Source organism: Oryzias latipes, chromosome 16 (assembly GCF_002234675.1).
Source record: "Oryzias latipes chromosome 16, ASM223467v1".
In the NCBI taxonomy this organism is placed as follows: Eukaryota; Metazoa; Chordata; class Actinopteri; order Beloniformes; family Adrianichthyidae; genus Oryzias; species Oryzias latipes.
Genome location: NC_019874.2, coordinates 10,886,332 through 10,911,151, shown reverse-complemented (window position 1 = coordinate 10,911,151; position 24,820 = coordinate 10,886,332). Strand labels below are relative to the sequence as shown.

The following is a 24,820-nucleotide window of genomic DNA, read 5'->3' as shown; positions in this document are numbered from 1 at the left end:
GCTTCAGGTGTGAGTCTGTCAAAATCTGAGAAATGTAAAAATATCATTCAGGAATATAATATAAGTTAAACCTGCATTTATAGTATTTGTAAAAAGTTAGCCAACAAAAGACACAAAACATGAAGGTTGATACTGAGTGAGTCTTTGACAAAGGCCAAGAAAAACTACTATACACAGCTACAATGTGAATATTGCAATTAAATAAAGAATTTTATTTATCAATAACTAATTAACAAGCAATATAAAGGCTGCAAAGTCTTTTCAAACCAAGTCCAGCTCACTTGATTGTTCAGATCTCCTGGATATCTAAAAGGAGCTTTACTATTTGCCAACTTTTTCAATTTGTGTTTTTGCTTCATCTACTGTCTTGAAAGCACATATATTATAATAGTTGTATTTTAAATAAAGTCATTCAATAAATATGTGTTTTCAGTTAACTTTTTAATACCTTCTTTGAAAATTATCACAGGAAGGTGCATTCATGTATCTGTACCATCCTACTTTGTCCAGCAGGTGTCACAATCAGCACATGTTTGCCGTAGAAGATATGAAATTACACAGAACTCTGGCTTCTCTCCAATCTGAATGACACATTGGAGAAATAAAAGGAAAAAATGCAAACATTACCAAATAAATAAATAAATGCAGCAGGTACTTAATAAACAAAATACACCATCTTTATTCCTTTTAAGACTAGGGTCAGAATAACCGTCAAAAGATTTCTTTTTTTCACGAACTCAATGTAGAGGAGGTTTAATGAGTTTTGGACACCAAATAAGGTCAATGGTTTGTAACCCCTTAGTCTGGCCTGAACTGCTTAAACATCAGAAGGGATTTAAGCAATGTACTTTAAAAGACTTCTGTTTTAAAACTAGAAATTTCATAAAAAACGGAGACCGAAAATTTTGAACACAGTAATAAAAAGTAACATGTGTAAACAGTTCCTCATTATGCCGTTGACTTTCCAATTTAAAGTTAGGTGAGTAAATTGATGATTTTGTAATCTGAATATGTGCCTACGTCTGTATTTCACTCCTGTCCAATACCAGCTTCTGTGCAGCAAAAATACAAAAACTTCTTAACTTTAGCCACTTTTAATATCAGAAAACATCACTGGATGATTACCACCTCAGTAAAATTTTGTACAATCCAGATCCTAGGACTCAGTTTATTATGTTGTGTGTTTATTTATTTATTTTTTCCTTTTTCCATAAAAAATGCATTCAATAAACTAGTACAAAACAGTAGTACAGCCTGTATTTATGACACAATAAATCCGATCACGTCAAGTTATTTTATTTAGGCACTAAAGCAGGCACTCCTCTTCCTGTTGCTCCTCTTCTGATCTTTGGGAATTCGCAGAGGAAATACATGGTGGTGTCACACTCCACATGACTCCATGTTCCTGTGCTTCGCAGCTCCACGCAGCAGGAGTTTATGTCCAGGGAAGTCAGTTTTCCCTGTTGACTCCAGGCTGTGAACCCCAGCACAGGGCTGGAATCTGCATAAATGTAGCTGCTTGTTTCATCCTGAAGATGGGAAAACAATAATGTGAGTATCTCTTTAGGACAATAAACCAGCTAGTTGTGTTTAATTAACTTTTTACATCACACTTGGTGGCAGCATTGCTCCCTGTTGTTGTACGTGGCTCACCATGGTCTTGTTTGGAGCCTGGACCACTCCAACGTAGACTCCCGTCAGGCCAGCCTGATTGACATACTCTGCCATGAGATGGTTGCTGGTGCTGGTTTTTGGCATGGCCAAAATGCCTCCTCTCAGTTTGCAGTTTATTGAAGCTTCTCTTAAGGTCTTGGTCTCCTTCACAAGGAAGTAGTACATTTCCTCTGTTTCCCTTAAGCCCAAAACAACTTCACAGAAGGGTTTCAGGAGGATATAATCAGTTTCTTCAACCAAATGTTTCTAGCAAAAATTATTAAATCTATGATCAATGATTGAGTAAGATTTGCTTAAAATTCAAAAATATTATAAAAAGGCTTTTGTTGTGACATTCTGAATGAATAAATATGTTCTTTTATAGTTTGCAGCCCCACTCTAATTGTCCATCTTAAAAAAGAACAGTAAAAAAGATGTGTAAAACTTGCGTCCAGCTAAGCAACAATTAAAGTATGAATACAGAACTTGAATCAGAAAAGTAAAGCTGCAACACAAACTTAATTTTGATGTAAGATGATGTGAAACTTTAGGAGCAAAACAACCAAATGACAAAGATATTTCCTAAATGACTTGTAAAAATGTATAAAATAACAAGAGAAAAGGTTAGTTCCCTTTCTTTTGTGCATAATTGTTACAGTATGTGTGTCTGGATTTGATTGAGTCTGTTGGTTTCCTTTCAGTTTGTTATGCACTCTTTAACAGATTAGGCTAAGATCGTTTAGCCAGAATCAGGCTTAAAGCTAAACATTATGATTACTCACCATTCTTCACAAAATTGATAGCGTTTCGGAGCTTGCCTACATTGCGATCCAGTTGTCCAACCACCCGTCTGTACCTTCCACAGTCACACGTTGTGCCTGATTGGGTAAGAAGAGTTAACAGAACCAAAATCAAAATACAGTTACGAAACCAAAACACGGGTGTTGGGGATATCTATCCCGGATATCCCGGAGTCACATAGAGCCGGACGGTGAGCGCGGCGGGGGTGTGTAAAGGTAGGTATGGAAGACGGGTAGCGCCTGCGGGCCATTCAACGCTGCTTGCGGCTAAAATTATACATTACATGTTCATTTCATCAGCAACCATTTCTTTCATGAATTTTTTTATTATATGGAGAATTTAAAAACTTTTCTTTATCTTTAAGTTTTTTGATTACCAAAAGACCCTTCATGTGTAATGCAAATATTTTTTTCCACTTACCTGGTCCTCCTTTCAATCCAGGAGGGCCTTCCATACCTTTATGTCCTTTTTCGCCTATAGAGACAAAAATTAAAGGCTGTCAGAGGTCACCTTCCGTAAAGTCGTATCTAATATGTGCACCGTAAACATGCCTCTTTTTTTTCATCTTTAATTTCAAATGTCTGTACTACTGTAGACTACCCGTGATTCCTGTCCCTTTGTCTCCTTCCCCTGGTTATTTCTGTTAGTGCAGTTCTACAGCCTTTTCCCTTTTGTTCATAGAGGGTAAATCACTAGACAGACTGACCCCTCCCCCCTCACAATCCGAGTAGGAAGTATCTGCTGGCTCCAAGAAGCCAAAATGCCATGTGTCCAAATTCCTTCACTACTCACTATATAGTGCACTATATAGTGTGTTCGCCTTTTTGAAGTGCTGTCCAAATCCACAATTCCAAAATCAAGTGCCCTTGAAATTTCCCAGAAGTCTCTGCGAAAAACCAGTGTGCTCACTTTTTCTTAACATTTTATTTCTAATTCTGATTTTTAAAAATGTTTTTCTTTATTGCAAGTTACTCAAGTTATAAGTTATAAACTGACAAGTAAAAGCATATGGTGCCCACCTTGAACGTTTGATCAGATTCTCCCTGAGCTGCTTTTAGTGGAAGGTGTGGACCTTGAACAAGCTTACACACGATGGCAACAGTAGATGCCCTAGAAATGTGACTCAGACCAACTCTTACCAATCACTGTCAAATGGCGGCGGAAAAATGGCGAACGACTTAGTTGCATTTAGCTGCAGCCAGAGGTAAGGTATTTTCTACGAGTGACCAGTGATCTACCGCTTATGGCTTTGTGCTGGATTTCTGGTGGGATTTCCTGACACACCTCCACTCACCTTAGCTCCTTAAGATCCTTGGCTATTTAAGATGGTCTCTTCCAGCCCTTATCAGCCAGTTTGCTAGTCTTGTTGAGTTAAGTAGGGGTGTGTATTGGCAAGTCTGGCAACACAATATGTATCCCGACACACATCTCACAATATGATACGTATTGCGATATTGTACTGGAACAAATTTTCTTTTTTTTTTTCTAAAGAGTATAAATTAGAAAAAAAATCCTCTACCTGAATGTTAATATGCCTTTAATTATAATAAAATGGTGACATTCATTTTAATTAATAATTACAATGTCAAGCACTGCAACTATATCTCATATAAAAGTTGCTTTTACCCAAGCAAATTCATAGTGCTTTTATTTTGGTAAATTAAAAAATATTTGTTCTCAAAGGGAACAGTTGTCGGAAGTCAGAACTCTGTCTCCCCCTCTGGTTACCAGCGGGAACTATCTTCAGAGTTCTAACCACAGTCCTGGATGCTGCACACGTATGGAAGCGATTTTGTAGCATTAATAAAAAGCAAAGTCAAAACCAGAAATGCTTTTTCATTTTCAAAATGAAGCTGCATTTTTTGACTCAAAAATAAAATGAAAAAGCAATCCACCAAAATGCTTTTCCATTTCCTTCCTCAACACAGCTTATTCTGTCACTTAATTAAAATTAAAATTAAAATGGTATTTGACATTTCATTTTCAAGACGTTCCATGGTAAATGTGTAGCATAATTCATTTAGAAATGTTTAATTTGACATTTAAAATGGATTAATAGAAATGCTTTTTAATTTTCAAAATGAAGCTGCATTTTTTGACTCAAAATTAAAAAGAAAAAGCAATACTTCAAAATGCTTTATCCTTTCCTTCCTCAACACAGCTTTTTCTGTCACTTAATTAAAATGATAAAGAAAATGGTATTTGACATTTCATTTTAAGAAAGGTCCCTGGTAAATGTGTAGCAAAATTCATTTAGAAATGTCTTATTTGACAATTAAAATGGATTAACAGAAATGCTTTTTCATTTTATACTTAAAACCGCTTATTCTGTGTCATAATTAAAACGAAAATGCAAAGAGGGGATTGCATTTGCAATTTCAAATCCACCCTGCAAAACTTGGAGCAATATTCATTTAGAAAAAGCATTAGCAGAGGGGAGGCGGGGCGATGACGTCACTGCTTTCTCCGTGTGTCCGGCCGCTGACACACACACACACGCACCAGGAGCAGACTGTGGTAGCGGCAGAGAAGACGGCTTTGAGTTGGTTGTGAACTTCTGATGAGTTTCCACAGCTTCTCAGGACTACATTGCAGCATGTCCGCCTTCTGCGGTCCTCCTCCTGACGCACCGCGGACAAGCTTTGTTCTTCGGACCGCCAGCTGCCTTCGCAGAGCGGAGCGCGAAGCTCCCGATGATCGCTGAAGGCGGAAATGCTGCTGCGATCTGAGAAACCATCAAATGAATTTGTGTTTCCAGTAGTGTCCAGAACAAAATAAAGACTCATGTAATTTCCACATATTTACACATTTATTTGCAGCTTCGCGCTGAATTTGCTGTTTGATGACATCTGGAGCCCCATCAACAGATAGCAGATTTCACCGTACTAAACGTTGCTGGTTGGACCAAAAACACTCACTCAGCGCGAAGCTGCAGGAGACTATCTTCATAATGTGCTTTTATTACTGTCAATATTATTATTAAGGGCCTGCTCTACTCGATCATATGTTTTTAAATCCGTGCGGTCAGATGACGCTGAAGAAGTTGGGTTGCGATTCACAGCTTCTGATTCACGAGGGAGCTAAAGGAACATTCTGCTGCATTTTTCGCATTAAGATCCAGAAATCCAGGTTTGAGCAGTCCAGGTCCAGCGGTTTGTGAACAGGACCCGGTTTTAGGTGATCTCAATGCGAACACAGACATACCAGGTCTCTCAGCGACAGCTGCCGGACACACGGACAAAGCAGTGACGTCATCGCCCCGCCTCCCCTCTGCTAATGCTTTTTCTAAATGAATATTGCTCCAAGTTTTGCAGGGTGGATGTTAAAATGCAAATGCAATCCCCTCTTTGCATTTTCGTTTTAATTATGACACAGAATAAGCGGTTTTAAGTATAAAATGAAAAAGCATTTTGAAATATTGCTTTTCCATGTGAATTTTGAGGCATTTGATGCAGCTTCATTTTGAAAATTAAAAAGTATTTCTGTTAATCCATTTTAATTGTCAAATTAGACATTTCTAAATGAATTTTGCTACACATTTACCATGGACCTTTTTTAAAATGAAATGTCAAATACCATTTTCTTTATCATTTTAATTAAGTGACAGAATAAGCTGTGTTGAGGAAGGAAATGATAAAGCATTTTGAAGTATTGCTTTTTCTTTTTAATTTTGAGTCAAAAAATGCAGCTTCATTTTGAAAATTAAAAAGCATTTCTATTAATCCATTTTAAATGTCAAATTAAACATTTCTAAATGAATTATGCTACACATTTACCATGGAACGTCTTGAAAATGAAATGTCAAATACCATTTTAATTTTAATTTTAATTAAGTGACAGAATAAGCTGTGTTGAGGAAGGAAATGAAAAAGCATTTTGGTGGATTGCTTTTTCATTTTATTTTTGAGTCAAAAAATGCAGCTTCATTTTGAAAATGAAAAAGCATTTCTGGTTTTGACTTTGCTTTTTATTAATGCTACAGAATTGCTTCCATACACACCTGACTCACATTCACTCAATCAACCACAGCAGACATAAGCACTGCACTGAGCTCAGCCAAGTGTGAGTAATTTTTGTGCCACTCTGCCTTCCTTACTGAGCGTTTTATCTGGAACTGATCTTCTCTCTACTGACTCTGACCCTGACACCTATATAACGCAGAGTCAGAGTATAAAAATTATTTTCATTGATAAAGAGGGACCTGTTCCCATCAAAATCCACTGTGTTGCTTTATTACCCAATTTATTACAATAGATTTGGAAAAAAAAAAACAATGGAACTCTGAGTTTATGAAACAGACACCCAGGCAACTTAGGATGAAATCTGTCATCAAAATGATTATTGTACATACTTGTACTTGCTTCATGTTGTGTTGATTGTAAGTTATAAAGATTCAGCTAGACCAGGGGTCTGCAACCTGAGGCCACGGAGCCACATGCAGCTCTCATATCTCTACATTGTGGCTCTTTGGTTTAAAAAAAAAGTGAATAAATATTTTGTTAGTTAAGTTAAGAAGATATTCTTATATTCTGTTGCACAATAATGTCGATTTGCTTTGAGTAAAAGTCCTTTAAAATATGTAATTGCATTTACATGTATAGATCAAAAACAATCTGGATTTTACACCTGTGCACATCTTTATTTTTGATAATAAAACGTTGAATACTCACCAAAGTCATGACAGAAAATTCCACAACTTGATTTTGAATTAAATCTGTTTCAGCAGGAGGATCTTATTTTACAAAAGGTGCATTTTATCTTGAAAAGAACATGTATGTGCTGCTGTAAAAAGTAAAGAAGTTAAACTTGTTCTTTCTAGAAAAATATAACACCTTTGTTACCTTGAAAATGTTTAAAAGCTACCCGTATAAATGAATGGCTAAATGGCATAAATAGTGTATATTTTTCAATGTTGAGGTCGGACTTTGTGGCTCTCGATAGGTTTTGATCTGGAATAATCTGGACCAAGTGTTCTTGAGCTACCCTAAACTAGACGCACTGCATCCGTTTTGCATGGAAATGTTAAAACATTAAGGATGTTTGTCTAAATATAAGTTAATATAATCAAAAACCTGTCTCACAACTACTTCATAAACAGTTACTGCACAGTTATACCTTCCCCCTGCAGTTTATATGAAATCATTTAAACAATTAAGAGAATGTACCTTCAAAGTAAACAACTGATGTAAAAAATGATTATAACTGATAATGAAACAATTCTGCTCCAAGGACCTGATAAAGATCGGAGCAGAATTTGTGCTTGAACAAAACGTACACAAAAATAGTCATTTAGCTATTGGATGGCTAATTTGATAATCAAAATCATTCATATACCTCTGAAGACATAAGTGTATGTTTTTCTAATCACAGAGGTGAAATAGTTCCTAATATTTTATGTAAAATGTATTTTGTTTCTTGGCCCTTAGCTGGTTTTTCCACTTAGCCAAGCACTCCCCCTCTCTTAATAAAATTGGATTCAGCTGCTCCTTGCCAAGCTCTCCTGAATCCCATGTATTCCATGTAATCCCCTGTAAATGTATTTTGAGAGATGTTTAATGAAAACGAATACAATCTCAGTCTCCAGCCTTTTTCTTCTTAAATGGAAGATTTAAATCCTGAACCACTGCATTACATTTAATCTGGAAGTCAGGTTAAAGAAGCCAGACATAAGGAAGATGTGGCAAGAAACATAATGAAATGGCATATCTGGGTTAAAAACAAGAGTTGTAATTATGTCACCATAGTATCCTTGTATTCTGTTTATTAAAAATTAAAAATCGGTCTTGAAATGCATGCTCCTCTAACCTTTTTCTCCAATAATTCCAATTTTTCCTGTTTGCCCAATTTCTCCTTTAATCCCTGGCTCCCCTGGGGTTCCTGAAGGAAAAAGAGTGACAAAGGACTTTATCAGATCTGAAGTATTTACTAAAACATTTCTATTACAGTTTTAATAGCAATCAGCCATAAAGGAAGGCCTTATAAAGATTTATAAAGCACAGATATCACACCAAAAACATTCCACTTATACACAGACGTTTTCTCAAAGTCACTTAACTTTCAAGGTAAACACATGAGATATAAAAAGCGTATCGACGTTGCATTGGCAGAGCTGCTCCTACCAGTTTAACTGCCTGCCTGAAGGTCCCGATAACAGTCTCTGCTATCATTACAGGCCCTTTTTATAAAGTTCCACTTCTGCAACCGGTTTAACGAACAGGTTGACCAGCTGCTGATGGATGAGGAAGATTTCCTACTGATTTCATGCACCCTGGGTGACACTTTGATAAATTTTTAGCAGCCAGCTAAAATGGGGATCTTTAATCCATCCATCCATTTTCTAAACCCCCTATGTCCCTTTTGGGGTCAATGGGTTGCTGGAGTTTGTCCCGCTGCTATTGCTGGACGAAGGTGACAGACAAAAGTCTATGTAAACAAACGTAAATGCACATCTTTGGCTTCTGCGTTCAAAATCTTGCATTGGCATGTAGCTACTCAGGTTTTCACGACCTTTTTCGGGCTCTACGTACAAAATGCATGGCCATTGAAAACGCGTTGAAAGTTAAACTAGTTCCAACTTTGACCTATCAGGGACTCCGATTTTGTAATGACATTATAGATGGCGTTCATTTTATTAGTTCATGGAAGTGCCAACCGTTTGTTAATTGAACAGAAATTAATAATAATAATAATTGCTGTCTTTGCCCGGCCAGAACTATATGACACAAAGTCTTTCATAAATCAGAATAGAAATGTGGAAGAAAAAGCATGAAGAAAGATTTGCAATATTTGCATTGCTTCAACAGCAATGTCCGGATTGTCTTTGTGGACTGTAGCTCTGCTTTCAATACAATCATCCCGGACATACTGATCAGGAAACTGGACACTTTAGGCCTGCCCCCCCCTCACATGTGCCTGAATCCTTGACTTTCTCACTGACCAGCCCCAGGCTGTGAGGCTGGGCCCCCACCTCTCCCCCACACGCACACTGAGCACTGGCTCCCCACAGGGCTGTGTGCTGAGCCCACTCCTGTACTGCCTCTACACCTATGACCGCAGTCCGCAGCACGACAGCAACCTCAGCGTAAAGTTTGCTGATGACACCACAGTCGTCGGACTCGTCTCAAAGGAAGACGAGGCAGCCTACAGGGAGGAGGAGGAAGCTGGCAGCTTGGTGCTCAGACAACAACTTAGCTCTAAAAACCAAAAAAAAACAAGGAAATCATCGTGGACTTCAGGAGTCACAACACCGACCCATCTCCCCTCGGAGAGCGTGTGGAGAGGGTCCACACCTTCCGGTTTCTGGGAGTTGAATTTTCCAACCACATCTCCTGGACAGAAAACATCACAGAGGTCATCAAGAAGGCCTAGCAGAGACTCCACTTTCTGCCGGTCCTCAGAAAGCACAATCTGGACCCCAGCCTGCTGACAACCTTCTACCGTGCGTCCATTGAAAGCTTTCTGACGTACTGCATCACAACGTGGTATGGCAGCTGCACCATGGCGGACAGGGAGAGGCTGCAGAGGGTAGTCAAAGCAGCTCAGAGGATCATCGGCTCCCCCCTCCCTGTCGGACATCTACTCCTCCCGCTGTCTTAGCAGAGCTGGGAAGATCATAAAAGACAGTTCCCACCCTGGTTGTAGACTGTTTGACCTGTTGCCCTCGGGAAGGCGCTACAGGTGCATCAGAGCAAGGACAAACCGCCTTAAAGAACAGTTTTTTCCCCAAAGCCATAACCATCCTGAACTCACACATGCACTGACACTGACAGCTCCACACGCACCCACACACACACCCACACACCCATGTCTCTCTCTCTCTCTTTCTCCTCTCTCACTATGCACATCTCATTATGTGCAATATCATCTCATTATGTGCATCATATCTCTGCTATCATGGGAATAGCAGTGCAATACCTACCTCACTCTGGAAAGTAAAACTTACTCAGCTACATTTTTTTATTGTACATTTTTGGAGTTTTGTAAATTGTAATTTTTTTTTTTTTGTGAAATTATTTTTCTCATGCATGTCTGCACTGAACAGTGAGCGGCTCTCATTTCACTGTATGCTCGTGTGATGCGAATTGTACATGTGTATAGTGACAATAAAGGCATTCTATTCTATTCTATAAAGGCATTCTATTTCACACCAAACCTCTTACAAAAGTAGCAAAAAATAAAAACAAAAAGAAGAAGCCCCTCCCTGCTTGTTCATTGTGAACCCCATGGTTCAACCATGTCCAAGAACCTGCGTTTAGCACTTTGAGTGTGCGTCACATGCCCAGTGTGTCGGTAGCTTCAGAGAAGAGCAGCTACAAAAGATATTGTTGTACTTGTTAGACATTGCTTTAAATACATCCATGTCCTGGGTTTGGAGCCTAATAAACGCTTTAACATTGAATATTACACTGAAACTGATCATAGTCCACAAATCAAAATTTGCCAAAACTTTCTAACATTTTGCTTTCTCATTAATGCTCAAGATTGTTGGTGCATCTCTTCAACCCACTAACATTTTGAATCATTTTGAAACCCTTTACAAACCAGGAGTTTTTTTTAATGCATTACATCTTTTTTGAGGAACAAACATGAAAAATGAAATGAATGAATTAATGTTTCATAGCAACTGAGTGTCAAATCTTGACATGTGCGTGACTACCAATTTTCACAAGTCCCTTTGTATCTGTCACTTTATAATACAGGCACATATTTGTGTAACAAGAGTGGCAAAAATAAAAAAATTACAAATATAAATGTGTTTTTAAAATCTCTTTCTAGGACCAACAAAGAGGAACCAGATTTTGGGGGGTTTTCTGTGGATGGTAACAGAGAGAACAATTCTTAGACTGCAGAATGTTTAAGCTATCAGGATGTTATTTTGAGAACAGAGTGCATAGGCGCCCATGCATCACAGTCCATTCTGTGCACACGGGAGCATTGTTATAGTTAACTAGTGGCCTTTTTAGATTGTCACAGGTAAACTAGTAAGCACTATTAGTGCCCACTAGTAAACTAGTGCAAATTTTTTTTAACATTACAAGGGACCTAGTTCACATTGTTGGCTGTTATTAGTCAACTAGTTGTACTTTTGGCATTACTAGTCAGGCTTTAAAAAGCCTGATATCACGGATATCGATTTGATACACGAAGTAAAAAGCGGGTGACTTCATTTAGGAGCTGCTCTCTGCTCTCTTCTTAAAGTATCAGTTAGAAGATGAATAATTTAGCAAATCCAGATTTGAAAATACAATGTGAAAGAGAAATATTGATTAAAAACATTTTTTTTCAAATACAAAACGTAGAATTACAAAAGATTTTGTAATATATCACATTTATTTGTAAATTGAATATTGAATTAGGAAACAAATGCACTAATCTTTATGTTTTTCCCCAATATTAATTATTTTCAATCAGAAATCTGTGTTACTATTTAATAGAACCTCCCATTATCCATAGCTCCTCTGTTGTCATGTACTGTATAGGTTCATATACTCACCATCTATCCAAAGCCTTTGGAAACCCATATTAGACAATGTTATGGATAAAAGAAAATACAAGCTGAAAACATTTACCTAAAATGTTGATTGAAATTTTGTTTAAAAAAAAAGAAACAACAAACAAAAGCAAGTTTTAGAGTAACTTCTTGGAGTGAAAATTTTAAAGTTCAGAGAAAAGAGTTCATTTTAAGAGAAAATCTGAAAGTTTGAAAATGTATTTTTTTTCTAATTCAGAAATCTGGCTACAAACTAAACTAAAATGTATTGCAACATCTTAAGCAGCACATTCTTCTTACAGGATTCATCTCACATAAATTCTCCCAATTCATATCCTAAACTATACCCCTTTTTTGAAAAAAAGTGTTCCATAAAAAGAGTAAATCTGATTTCAAAGGCTTTTCTGGAAAATGGAAAAATAACCTTGGGTCTAATTTCTCCATTACCTCAGCTCCTTTGCCAATAACACACAGTGTGGCGTCTGCATCATTTCTGAATAAAGCCTAGGTTACAGTTTCTTCAGGGTAATATGGTCAATGAAACAGATTTTCTTGGCAAACATCAGCAGTCATGTATTCCTTCTAACCTTCCAACATTTAGGAACTGTTTCCTGTAATTCTGGCTACAGTAAAACTAAGAATACATGTCATCTGCTGAGTTGCTGACATACAACAATTACTAATTCACTGTAGCCCTTTATAAAGGCTGTCTGTGAGAATATAAAAACCCATATTAAGTGGTTTTGCTATGCTGTCAAATAACGTCGGCAAAGTCGAAAAGCTGCAAAAAGTTCACATGAATGCAGGTTTGGAGATGACAAGTTTTTCATTTTACACAGGCTTATTGTGAAAATGTGGTGTTGTGTGTAAATGCGTGTCACTGTGTACTGATGTTTTTATTGCTGGTTGGTTTGGAAAGTTGTTCCACCAACTCTTGTGGAAACCTCATAAAGTGGGTTCCTGCTGATGTCTTGCTGCAATTAACAGCTTTTCTTCCTTTTATAAGAATTGTTTTCCACGTCTATCAGAAATGCATTTCGATCTGAAGCCAAACTACTGATTAATCCTTCTTTTGTTTTAAGCGCTTCAGTTGTTTTTAGGATCTGCTGAAGGTTGGCTGTAAAAAAGAAAGATAAAAGGTATTGAGGGTTTTACGGATACATTTTTAATCAGGTAAAGTATTAATATATAAAAAATATATATCTACAATTATTTTTTCCATGAACTTTCCTTTCCTTTTAAAACTAAAAAGTGTTACTAGAATAAAGTCAGGGGGATAAAGGCTTCTCTTGTGACTTAAAAATGCCAAATTAAAAAAGTTATTTTGAAAACAAAACAACTAAACTACTAGTACTACCCTACAAGAGCCAACGTTTCCCTATTGCAAAGTGTTAGAGTGACACCAAATGGAACAAAGATGTGTCCCTCTGCGAGGCAGTGTAGCTGAAATGCCAAAATGGACTTCATTTCTTTGAAATGCCCACAACTCTGGCCCACCTCTGAAATGAGTTAATTTCAAGCTGTTTAAATTTTATCCACCACAAATCCCCTTCTTTGCTTTTTTTTCTTTAGCAAAAAGCCAACCAAAGTTACACTTTTCTTCATTTGGCAAATCCTAAATTTATATGACATAACAGAGAAGATTGTGGATTTACAAATAAATTGCACTTCAAGAGTTTAGAAGTGTTCTTATAGAAGTGAATGCTATTATCTTATTATTATTTTCTCTCCCTATGACACCTGGAAGAGAATATATATTTAACCTCTTCAAGGCGAGTGGTGCTACTTTGTAATGTACCATTAAATTTTATATATATACACATATGTACACACATACATATATAAATAAATGGGTTAAAACATAGAAAATGGAGTGGGGAATAAATTATTACTGAAAGCACCATGAAAGCTTAGGCTTATGCTTACAGCTGTCACTTTTTGATAACCTTGATAGTTTGCTGCCTTTCTCAGAAGAAGCATTCAGTACCTGAAAATCCGGGCGGACCATTTTTCCCAATTTTTCCCTCATCGCCCTCTTCTCCAGTCTCACCTTGGTCTCCTAGAAAAAAGAAAAATGAAAAACACAAAGAAACGATTGACCTTTTGCTCTTGGGGATTTTTCTGCTGACCTCACTTTCCATTGTCAGTCTTTGGAAGCCCATAAGCTTTGTGAAGATACTCTGCAACACCCCAGTAAACTTTAAATTGGACAAAAGCCCATTTTCTTTAGAGAAAATGTGGCATAACTACCTTTTGAAACAAAGTGCGCACTGTACACTGTCCTAATAGCTATAAATAACTATGCATACTTGGAGCTTCGGAACATGCACACTGAGCTTACTTTCAGCACTTAATACAATATCTGAGCTTTAATTCTTGAGTGTTCTTAATCCAAGAATTAAAGAACACTAACTGACGTGTGAAGGGATGTTAAAGTCCCACTCCAATCATCTTTTTAAATATTTTAAAAGCATTTCCAGTTGTATTTTTATTAAGATTATGATGTCTTTTTTGCCCCCCCAAAGTAATTTTCTTACACACGGCTTCAGCAGAGTGACAGCAGTTTATTAGAAACTTCATTCTGAGCTAGCATGGAGCAAGCCTGCCCTCACTTCCCATCATCCATTTGTTTACATGCACGCCTGCAGCTTGCAGCCCCTCAGAGGCCCAAATAACATTACAAGTGAATCAAAAATGGCGAGGAATATCGGAGCAATCCAGACGTAAAGTTATTAGCCAGATACCAGAACAGACATGGAAAACAAAGACGTAAATGGATCTAGTCATCTGCAAGTGGATACATCAGAATGGAGTGGAGCAGGGAGCTTGTAGCCGGCCTATTGTAGCTTCTACGTCACAACTATGCTTTTTGGAACAACATTTTTTTGACTGCTCCTGATTCACAACAATTTAAATAAAGAAATATTCAGACATGTAGTTTTAAGCCTAATTTTCTTAATATATGTCTTCCATCATCAAAAAGAGGCCACAAAACATGTTAGAAACACACTTTTTTTTTATCAGTGCTGGTCTTCTGGGCTATAATTTGTTGAGTATATTGACACTGGCGCAATCCATTCATTGGCTGCCAGGATAAAGGTGGGGTCCTGGAGACCCTTTGTGTTTTGCATGTCTGGAGATAATCATGATGCATAGTGATTTTTCACACCAATATTTTAAAAATAAATGTTACTTTTTGATTGTTTACTCTGACCAAATCCATGTTAATTGCCTGTTCATGTCATTCCTGTGGCCTTGTTTGAACCTGTGATCTCATTTCATCACATGTAAACAAACAAATGCCCGACCATTCTGACAGCATTGTAAAATATGCTGTTGGCAAAACAATTTAAAAGTAAATTAGTCAGAGTACCAGTAAAAGAAACAAAAGTAGGTTTGTTCAAAGTTAAAGCAAATAATTTAAGAATTTTGGGAAGCATTAAACACAGAAAGTGCACGTCCAACGCCCAACGAAATATGCACCCAGAGGCTGGTTCTGCGGCCGGTACTATCTGGATGAGTGTAGAACAAATAATCAGTTCACTCTTGTGGCAGCTGTCTAAATAGACTCTGACACAATGGGACTTTCTAGCCAGTGCATAAAAAAATCTGTGCAAAGCCTGAGAAACTAGACTTAATGTCAAAGTCGCCCCCTTTTAGGTACTCACGGCCTGCCATACTTTGAATCCTAGCTTTGTCTGTGCTTTCTGAAAACTGACAGCGAAGTTATGCTGTTTTTCTTTCTACAGCAAAGAACTGTGATACTCGATCAACCCTTTGACATGTGATGGGTTTTCTGCCATTTCTGACTGCCAAATCCCAGGGGCCACCATCTGAGCTGAATGCCAACCTTGTATGTTAACTGAGAACTCACAAGAAAAAAAAAAAAGCAGAGCTCAACTCTGAATTTTATTAGTGCTATCAGACTGAATCAGCAGGTGAGCAAGCTACTGGATGTTGTAAAATCAGAAACACACACACGGGGAGACATTCCCTTCAAGTTAATGAGTAAGCAGACAGGCAGCTAATAAACCACAGGATCTGTAATGCTAAAAGGCCTGCAACACTCTAGAGGTTTTCCCTTAAAAAACCAAACATTACAACTGCTCAACTTCTAACATACAGTACAATGAGCATGTTTTCCTCATATTTTAATGATTCACACATTTACATTTAATAATCCTGTTTTACAAGCACTGGTGTGGTTAGTGTTGGCTCAGTGACTTTAGAACAGGGCTGGGCAAACTATGGCCTGGGGGCCATTTGCGCCCCATTATACTATTTGATCTGGCCTGCCAAACTGAAAATAAATTGTCTCGATAATCGTTATTAATTAATTAATTAACTAATTACGTTTTATTGTCTCTGTGATTCTGGTGTCTCTCCACAGAAGGTGCCCTACAATTACACATAATTTTGCTTTTCTGCATTCATGTGGTGTTAGAAGATTTGTTGTTTTTCTAAGGTTCATGTGTGTTTTCCGAGTCGGACGGCATTTCTCCGATCATTTTAACGGCACATGAACCCAGCATTTCTCTAAGTTTGCGTTTTTCCCTGAGGGACGTGAACCCACTGGTACAATTGGCACTAAAATGAGATCAAAAGTCAGAGTTTTGAAATAAAACCTCTCAAATGTTCTGTTTTAAAATGTAGATGTTCATTTTCAATCAAAATAAAAGCTTGTTTTCATCCAGATTCCATGTTTTTCTTTTCTGTAATGAGATGGATTACCAAAATACTCCATGCATACCCTCCTGGTCCGACCCTTCTGTCAACCTTTTAGAACATTTTGTTACCCAGACGTTCTATAAGTTTATCCACCCCTGCTTTAGAAGATTCACATGCTCACACACATATGCCTGAACTTACCTTTAGCCCCTGGAAGGAGAGTATTGGTGCAGACTTCTGTTGATGAGATGTAGCTGAAGGTAGCCAAAAACACACAAAACAACAATAACTGAGACATTTTCGAATCACAGCCGACTAACAAAGAGGAACCTGAATTGTAAGGGTTTTTCAGTTGACGGCAACAAATCCTATAAAGAGCTAAGTTGAGAGACGATTCTGGGGCTGCAGTATGTTTGGCTTTTGTTTATAAGACACACACCCACACTCATTTGTTTATAGAGTCTTATCAGTTACTTGACTAAATGTTAAACAACACATCGCACTACACCACATTCCTCTGCGTGCCTTGCCCCTTGGATTTTAATCATATACCACCACTTCAACAGATTCAAATAAAACAATTAATACATAACATGTGATATTATTGTCATTTTGATTGTTTTCAATTGTAGCTTTAAATGATTCAACAAAAGATACACAGTTACCAGTTTCAGTGTAAATTAGTTTTTTAGGGTAAATTCCTGTTTTCTTGCCAGCATAATTTTTTTCTTTGGGTTACTGACAAATGTGTATAAAAATATTGGGTAGAGTAAAACAGTAAATCACTCCGTCAATGCATTAGCCTAAATACTGTTAAAAGAAAAAAAGTGAACAAATAGCTTTGAGAACACAAGTGTCATACAGGTCTTTTTTTAATCAAAGATTATTTGTAGTCTTTGTGTATGTGTAAAATTTAATTTAGAACAAGTGTGTACTAAAGACTGCCGTTAATTGTAGGCATTGTCCTTTCAATGACCACAATTTAACCTTTTGAGCAGAAACAAATGAGTTTTGACGAAGCCCTCACTTTGTCAAAAATCATTTTTACAGTTTAAACTGTACAAAAACTGCACCAGGATGTTTGTTGAAAACTCATGCTCTCTCCAGCAACACTTCCTACCGAGCAGAAAATCTGTCTGACCAAAGACTGCACCAGTTTGATTCAAAGAGGTCCCAACCCACAACCCAGAGACACTGAAGCGCTGCTGACATACTAGTGCCAGCAGCAAAACCCTGTTACTGTATGTTAAAGCGAGAAGTGAATTATGTAAGGCGAGAGGTTGTGATGTGGTAACTTGAATGTCACATTTACAGTTTTACAAAATAAATATTGTGCTTTTATGAGAAATAAATGACTGACATTTTAAAAAATCGCAATGTTTTATTTCATATTTCTGTCACTGCAACCACTCACACAATGCTTTACAGTTAATATAAAGGTTTAAATGTTTTTTACATTTTTTTATTTTATTACATTAGTCAAAAAAACATATGAGAGTCTAAACAGGTTTACCGTATTTTCTGCTTAAGGTGCACTTAAATAGGATGTAACCCTCAAAAAAGTGTGCCTTATAATCTGGAGCGCATTATATTTGGATTCATTCTGTTTGTGCTTACTGATGTCGAAGCAATTTTGAAAGGTACGCAGCCCTCTGGTCAGATGTTATTGTAAATATGCTACCGTGGCTAACATGTAGCAGTTTTTTTGTATTTGTTGGGTTGGACTTTAGTGTAGTCGCAGTAATGTTTGTTTAAGCGGTATCTGTCTGTCCAACAAGGTTGGGAGTTACTAACGTGTAGCATGTTATTTCTAGGCTATGTTCCAATTCCCTCGCTACTCCTTAACTTCTAAAAAATATTGCTGGACAATCTAGTGCCTTGGACTTTAATAGAAATTCTGACAACATGATCACTACTTGCTTTAAAACACCAAATTTGACGTCACCCAATTTGTCTCACTTAATGCGCCTCATAGTTTGGTGCGCCTTAAATATGATATAAATGGACCATTCAATGACAGGGTGCCCTATATTGTGTAAAATATACAGTATTGGTCAAGGTTGGTGGTGGTGGACTACAAAGAAAAGCTAAAATAAACTTAACTTCACCTCACTGAAAATCATATCAAAGTTGCAGCATATGAGCATATGTGTTAGATTTGTTTAAGATGAGTAAAAGAAAACATTAAGTTCTGTCTAGTTTTATCCAACACTTTTCAAATATAAAATATTTGTTTTAAGTAAAACAGTACATGAAAACTATAAATGCACAAAAAAGTAAATGCGAGATATCGTCTTAATGGAGTCCATCTGACTTATTAACAAAAGACAAACAGCAGGGAGTGGAATGCAGGAATGGCAAAAAAGAGGAAATAAGGGTAAGGACCTGATCGAGACATAGAAGGATAAGAACAGTGTCATCTCAGCTACATACCTTAAAAGTTGTTTCCTGGAATGTCTGAGGAGCACCTTAAAAACAGAACAGAGGCACTGAAGTTTAACCTAATCAGGTTTGTGCAAACAGTTTAAAAAAAAGTGGTTTTAAATGCTATTTTAATGATTTTTTTCCAATCTTATGTTAGGATAATCTGTCCTCGTTAGATGTTTTTGGCCCAACTTTTCAGTGCAGTCACACAAGCAGCTTTTGTTGTATTTAACGTGTTTTGTGGATTGCTATTTTTGGGAAGTATTCTAGAAATATTTAAGGATTAATCACTTCATGCTGATGATAGTTTTTTGGGGGGGAGGGAGTTGCCTTTAAAAACACTTTATACCACAAATGAAGTAATGAAAGTTTAAAAAATGTCTCATGCCGCATAGACTTTGTATCAGTGACAGAGACTGAGAGCAGTTTTTTTTGGCCTTTTCAGTTGTTTCCCTTTAGTTTGAAAGTGGTATGTTGTTTCTGCAGAGGAATGTGTGGATGTCGAGAGCTGTGGACTTTGGGAAAAGCTATTTCTTTGCTCTAAATTCAGTACAGTGAACAACAGAGCAAATCTTCAAGCTCAAAAACCCTTGGTCACAGAGTTCTCTATTCTTTTTTTAAACTTTTTTAAACGTGACCTACATTCAAACAAAAAAAAAGAAAATAAAACATGTGGTGACAATATTTGCAATGTTATGCAGCATTTTTGTTTGACTTGTCTGTACTTTAAAATTGAGAAAGCTTTAACAGCTTAAAAAAAGTTTTTGCAATGTGATCACTGACAGTTGGAACTGGCTTTGTGGATAAAATGTTACAATAAATTTTTTCTTCTGTTTTACCTTAAAATAGACGATGTACACAAAGGGACCAGACAATTGGCAACAATCTATTCTCAAATCCTCAAGTTTCCCAACTTTTTTTCTGTCCCTGCTCTGGTCTGCATCAATCCCGGATGCAACTATCTAGCTCTTTAATTGCTAACAGTTTCATTATTTTCACCAGATGGCCATTTACTGTAATTGGTCCATCTGCTGTTTGCCTGCAACAGCTGTTTACTGTGGATCTTTCTGCACTTTCTGTCACTGCGTAGAGTAAAAAGATAAAGCAAGTTTGACATTAGTGCTTCAGAAGACTTATGATTTTGCCACAAACCTTCTCTGCCACCGCTTCAGGAAGAGTCTGTGAAAGTGATGCTTTATATGAATGTGTTTGTGGCATACAAACAAATCGTTTTAATTGTTAACATGTTGTTTAAATTGCTTTGCTAGGAGAGTGATTCACACCCCAGGATTGAGGGTTGACTTCATATGGGTAACCACACCACAAAACAACTCCGCTTTCGCTGCTGCTTGGAGTCCACGCTGTGTGCAGGTCTGAGTCTTAAAACAGCAGTAGCAGCACAAACTGTCCACATGTGAGTTAGTGCAAAAAATCTTTCAACAGTCACTTTGGCATATAAAACTTTTATGTAACCTTTGCTGCGAACTGTGGAAGTTAATGTAAGGCATGTGTCACAAAACGACCACGCTGCTGGCATTTCCTGATATTTTCCAGAGATTTAAGCTCAGGCAATATGGAGTAAAGCAAAAACAATAAGCAGCAGTGACAGAAGCAAACACACCAATATATTTGAGCTTTCTTCAATGTCACTTTTTCGGGAAGTGAATCAGATGGTTTTCAGCATCTGTCAGAACACATTAATTGAGAGTCGATACATTTAACCTACATTTTGGTCTGTGTCCTTCAGAAGACTTGAATTCATTATGAACCATAAAGGCTTGTTATTTGAAGTTTTGTTTAAAACCTTACAGTCTTATTTTTTGTTTAAATAAACTGCATCCACTGCATAGTATAAATATCCCTAAGGACCATTAAATGACTTACTTGTTTTTCTCAACCAAAAACGCATTTTAGCATCTTTGTGAATTAATTGTTTTGTTTTTTTTTAGCTCTTTTTGCGCAGGACATCAGCGACACAAACGTAACTTGGTTAATGCTGAGACAACCATGGCTATCTGCTGCCGTACTGCCCTCCTGTGGCCTGTGTGGCTTTCCAGAGGCCCTGATTTCCTAATATCACGAGTTCAAAGTGAACCTGATAAGAAATGTGCCTAATCAAAATACGGTCATTGTGGGGGGAACAGGTATTGCACATTGACACTCGGAAACAATTCAAATTCTGACACTGACCTTTACAGTAGTTTAATTGTAAAGGTTAAACATCATAGTAAGATGTTTGGCTCATAAACAATCATGTAAGGTCTTCCTGTGATTGACATGATCGCTAGAAGAATTAACGTGGTCATGAAACAAAATTCATTTAAATTATTTTAATTTTCCAATGATGTTTACAATGTCTTTACATGAAATACTGGATGTCATGCTAAAAGACACTTGCTTCTTGAAAGACCATGTTTTTTTAATCAACTCTTAGGATAAATCTTTATTATTATTTTTAAGACATTTACACTGTTATTAAAAATGTAAGGAAAGCACACAATTTTTTCAATAGTAGGCTACTGTCTATCTGATTCATTTGGTTTTGGGTCAGCCTGAGTCAATGAGGTCCCTGACAAACTAATAAAAGACCAAAGAACCTCTTCACCTCCCACACTTTTTCGCCCTTTTGTATTACAAAAGAAGCCATTGAAAAATGTTCCATAGTTGATATCTACAAATGCTAGATAAACAAGTGTGAGTGACTCACATATTTGAATGTGAAGATTATTTATTGTTCTGTGGAGTCAAACTGCACATCTGCCCTGGCTGTTGGCTCACGTGAAAAATGTTTGCAGGCACATATTCAAGCTCACAGAACAGGAGGAGCAGGCTGGGGAGAATGCTTGTTAGGACATACATGTTTGCTCTTTGCTCAGACGTTGTTCTGTGAACCTTGAGCATGCTCTCAAACCCACAATATTCAGTTTTAACGGAGATCTTCACTGTCAAGCTGCAATTCGTTCCCAGTGGCTTAAAATGAAAACAGGAAGTGTTAGAAAGTTGTGTTAGATAAGCTACAGTACATTTGGTGGTTTTTTTTCTTTTCCAATGTTATGCTGGTGGTCAAAGATGAAAATTCCCTGTTGGTTCGTGGCTTGGAATCAACTATATGACTAACTGTCCTCTTCTTTCTCAGAATTTGAACACAACAGACAGTTGTTTTCCAAATTCCTGGCTCTTTATCTAGGCAACTTTTTTGATTTATGCTTCTTCTCATAAATTCTCTGACACTTTGCCTGCTTTTCCCATGACTACAAAGTCAGTAAAGTCAGTGCTGGTCTGGGTGAAATGTGCAGATCACTCATGAAAAACGCAAGATTCCTAGAAAAAGGTTGCATCTTTTGGCAAGACTCGGATCACATTGGTATACCCTAAGATAAGCAGAATTATGTGACTGGAGAAAGAAAAGTTTGGGGACTTCTGTTTAGGTTGTTGCCCTTTTAAGGGCAATCCTGGATTAACAGCTGAAAAAATACATGATTCTGAAAATTCTGTTGAAAAAAGCCTGTAGCAGTGACGCAGCTGCCACAGTCGGCTGGTCACAAGCTCCCCACTCCACTCCATCCTGATGCATCCACTTAAAGACAACTCTATGTCTGTCTTTGTTTTCCTCATCTGAGCTAGAATCTGGCTAAAACTGTACAGCTGGATAGCTTCAATATTGCTCACCATTTTTGTTGCACCAGTAATCTTGGTGCTTATGTGGGGCTGCACGCTAGCAGGTTAGCATGTCACCAGATTGATCAGGGGAGTTGGGGCGTGCTAACTCCATACAAACAATCCCGCCAACAACTCAGAGGCCAATTTCGAATTTAACTTCTCCCTCAATGCAGAACCTGCGTTTTGATTTTGCCAAAGAAAAAGCGTGATCATAATTAAAATATCTCTGGAAACAGTTTTACAATAGATCAAATTGGAGTGGGCCTTTAATGCATTCTTTAAAAAGCACATTGAAATGATCACAATTGTGCATAGGCACTAAATTATGTAACTAATTTGAATTAGGTTTACCCATGCATGGTGGAGTTCTGGATGAGTACCCATCTAGAACTTTGGAGGAATATTCAGTCACTCCCAAGCACATGAGTTCTGGCTTTGTCACTAAACACATCTCTGTCAGCAGAGAATGAGTAAAACCTCTTGGGTTTATGCTCTGATTTATAAACCCCGGTAAAATATGCCTATATTTTCTGAGAAGGTTGGCAATAAGTGCTTCAAATCAAATAGTCAAACTTATTTGGAAATTTGGTTAATTTTGTAGAATCTTTGCACATGCATTATTGGGACAAAGAAGAAATGCTTGTACTGATTGGAACAAGGGGTATTAATTAATGTGGTACGTTTTAAAAAATTGCATCTTATAAATTACCCACAATACTGTCTTTTTAAATAGAAAAAAAATAATGATTTCTTACTTTGCGTCTATTCTTAATCTCAATGTTAAGGCCATCTCCCATGTGTCCTTTTAAGAATAAAGTTTGTGACTTAAAGCAAACCTACATTTTTCCCATTACCACAGTTTTACTTGTTGTGCATATTTAATGTTAAACTTTTTTGGCATGTCTCTTTTTGTTTCGATATTTGAGTGAATGAAGCATTATTATATTTGTTTTAAATCTGGCTAATTATGTTGTTTTTTCAGTTGATTCCGTTATTTTTAACAGTAGTTTGACAATCTGAATGCAATGCACCCCTTTGTTTGCCATCTACCAATAATGATCTATTATCACTTCTTCTTTGCTGCTTAAAGATTGTTCTGTGACACCAGACTTTACCAGCAAAACACATGATGGCAAGTCTCTTTTGAATACTTTTATTTTTTGTCACACCAACTATTATTTTACCCAGAATTCAACCATCATCTTTAGTATGATAAATTTGTTTCCCACTGTGGAGTAAACTCTGGCTTACATTTTAATATTTGTTCATGGAGATTGAATTTCGCACCCTGATCTTGTCTAAGTAAAGAGGGGAAGCAGAAAAACTTACTTCCAATTCCATGAAAATACATGAAGCATATATTTATGACCACAAATGTCTAAAATTTCTCCATGGCATTCTTTAATACTCATTTTGTCTCAAGATAATATGCCACAGCTTTTTCAATGCACGTCTAATAAAAAACAGACCTGTCTGTCTGCGTTATATGTGTCTTATGTAGAAATATATATATATATATATATATATATATATATATTCATAAAATGGAGACTGGTTTGGATGGCATATATGCAAATACCTGAATGGAAACTAAACAGTACATTTATCTTACTGTAAAAATGATACCTTTTAAAGCGATTTAGTCTGACATCTGCTTGACATGGAAACAGAGTGGAGGAAGTAATGCTGTTGTGGTTGAGTGATAGATGGGTATTTATGTCGATCATTAGCTTTGCTGACTTAACGTCTTCCAGGAAGTGCTTTTTTCAGGGAAGCATTTATGTAAAAAAGAAAAGTGTTTACTTAATTTAGGCATGACTAGTGGCTTCTACATCTTGAAAATAAACTGATATGGGCAAATCTCAAACTTAGACATTTGTTCCAACTTCTCTGAGCCAGTATGGTTTTGTCTTTATTGAAAAGAAATGTTAAAAAAATCAGCAGATGCTTTCAATTTACTTGTTTTGTTTTAAAAAAAAATAGTATTCTTGGTTTCAGTTTGTGCCTATATCATTACCTCCAAATGTCCATTCCACCAACTGTCCATTTTCCTGTTTTTAATTCAGACCAAATGACAGGAAAAAAAACTGTTTTTCTCTTTATTCTTAATTAGCTGACACGTTT

At 37.0% G+C, this 24,820-nt stretch overlaps 1 protein-coding gene across 1 annotated transcript; it reads right to left on the bottom strand.

The window, feature by feature from the left end:
* Positions 1–426: 426 nt before the first annotated feature.
* On the bottom strand, positions 427–17,045 carry LOC101157725 (collectin-10). The gene is made up of 7 exons (XM_004077677.3): positions 16,814–17,045; positions 13,932–14,003; positions 8,260–8,331; positions 2,875–2,928; positions 2,436–2,531; positions 1,654–1,868; positions 427–1,529 (listed from the first exon to the last, which is right to left on the bottom strand). The coding sequence occupies exons 1-7, from the start codon at positions 16,908–16,910 to the stop codon at positions 1,296–1,298; spliced, it is 840 nt and encodes a 279-aa protein (XP_004077725.1). The 5' UTR covers positions 16,911–17,045; the 3' UTR covers positions 427–1,295.
* Between the last annotated feature and the right edge of the window lie 7,775 nt (positions 17,046–24,820).

Bases quoted from the DNA above. Each gene is read 5' to 3' on its own strand.
- LOC101157725 (XM_004077677.3), bottom strand. From the start codon at position 16,910: ATGTCTCAGTTATTGTTGTTTTGTGTGTTTTTGGCTACCTTCAGCTAC. The intron at 8,332-13,931 runs GTACTGAATGCT...TTTTTCCTTCAG, and splicing joins TGGTCCGCCCGGATTTTCAG to GAACCCCAGGGGAGCCAGGG. The intron at 2,929-8,259 runs GTTAGAGGAGCA...TTGTCTCTATAG, and splicing joins TGGAATTATTGGAGAAAAAG to GCGAAAAAGGACATAAAGGT.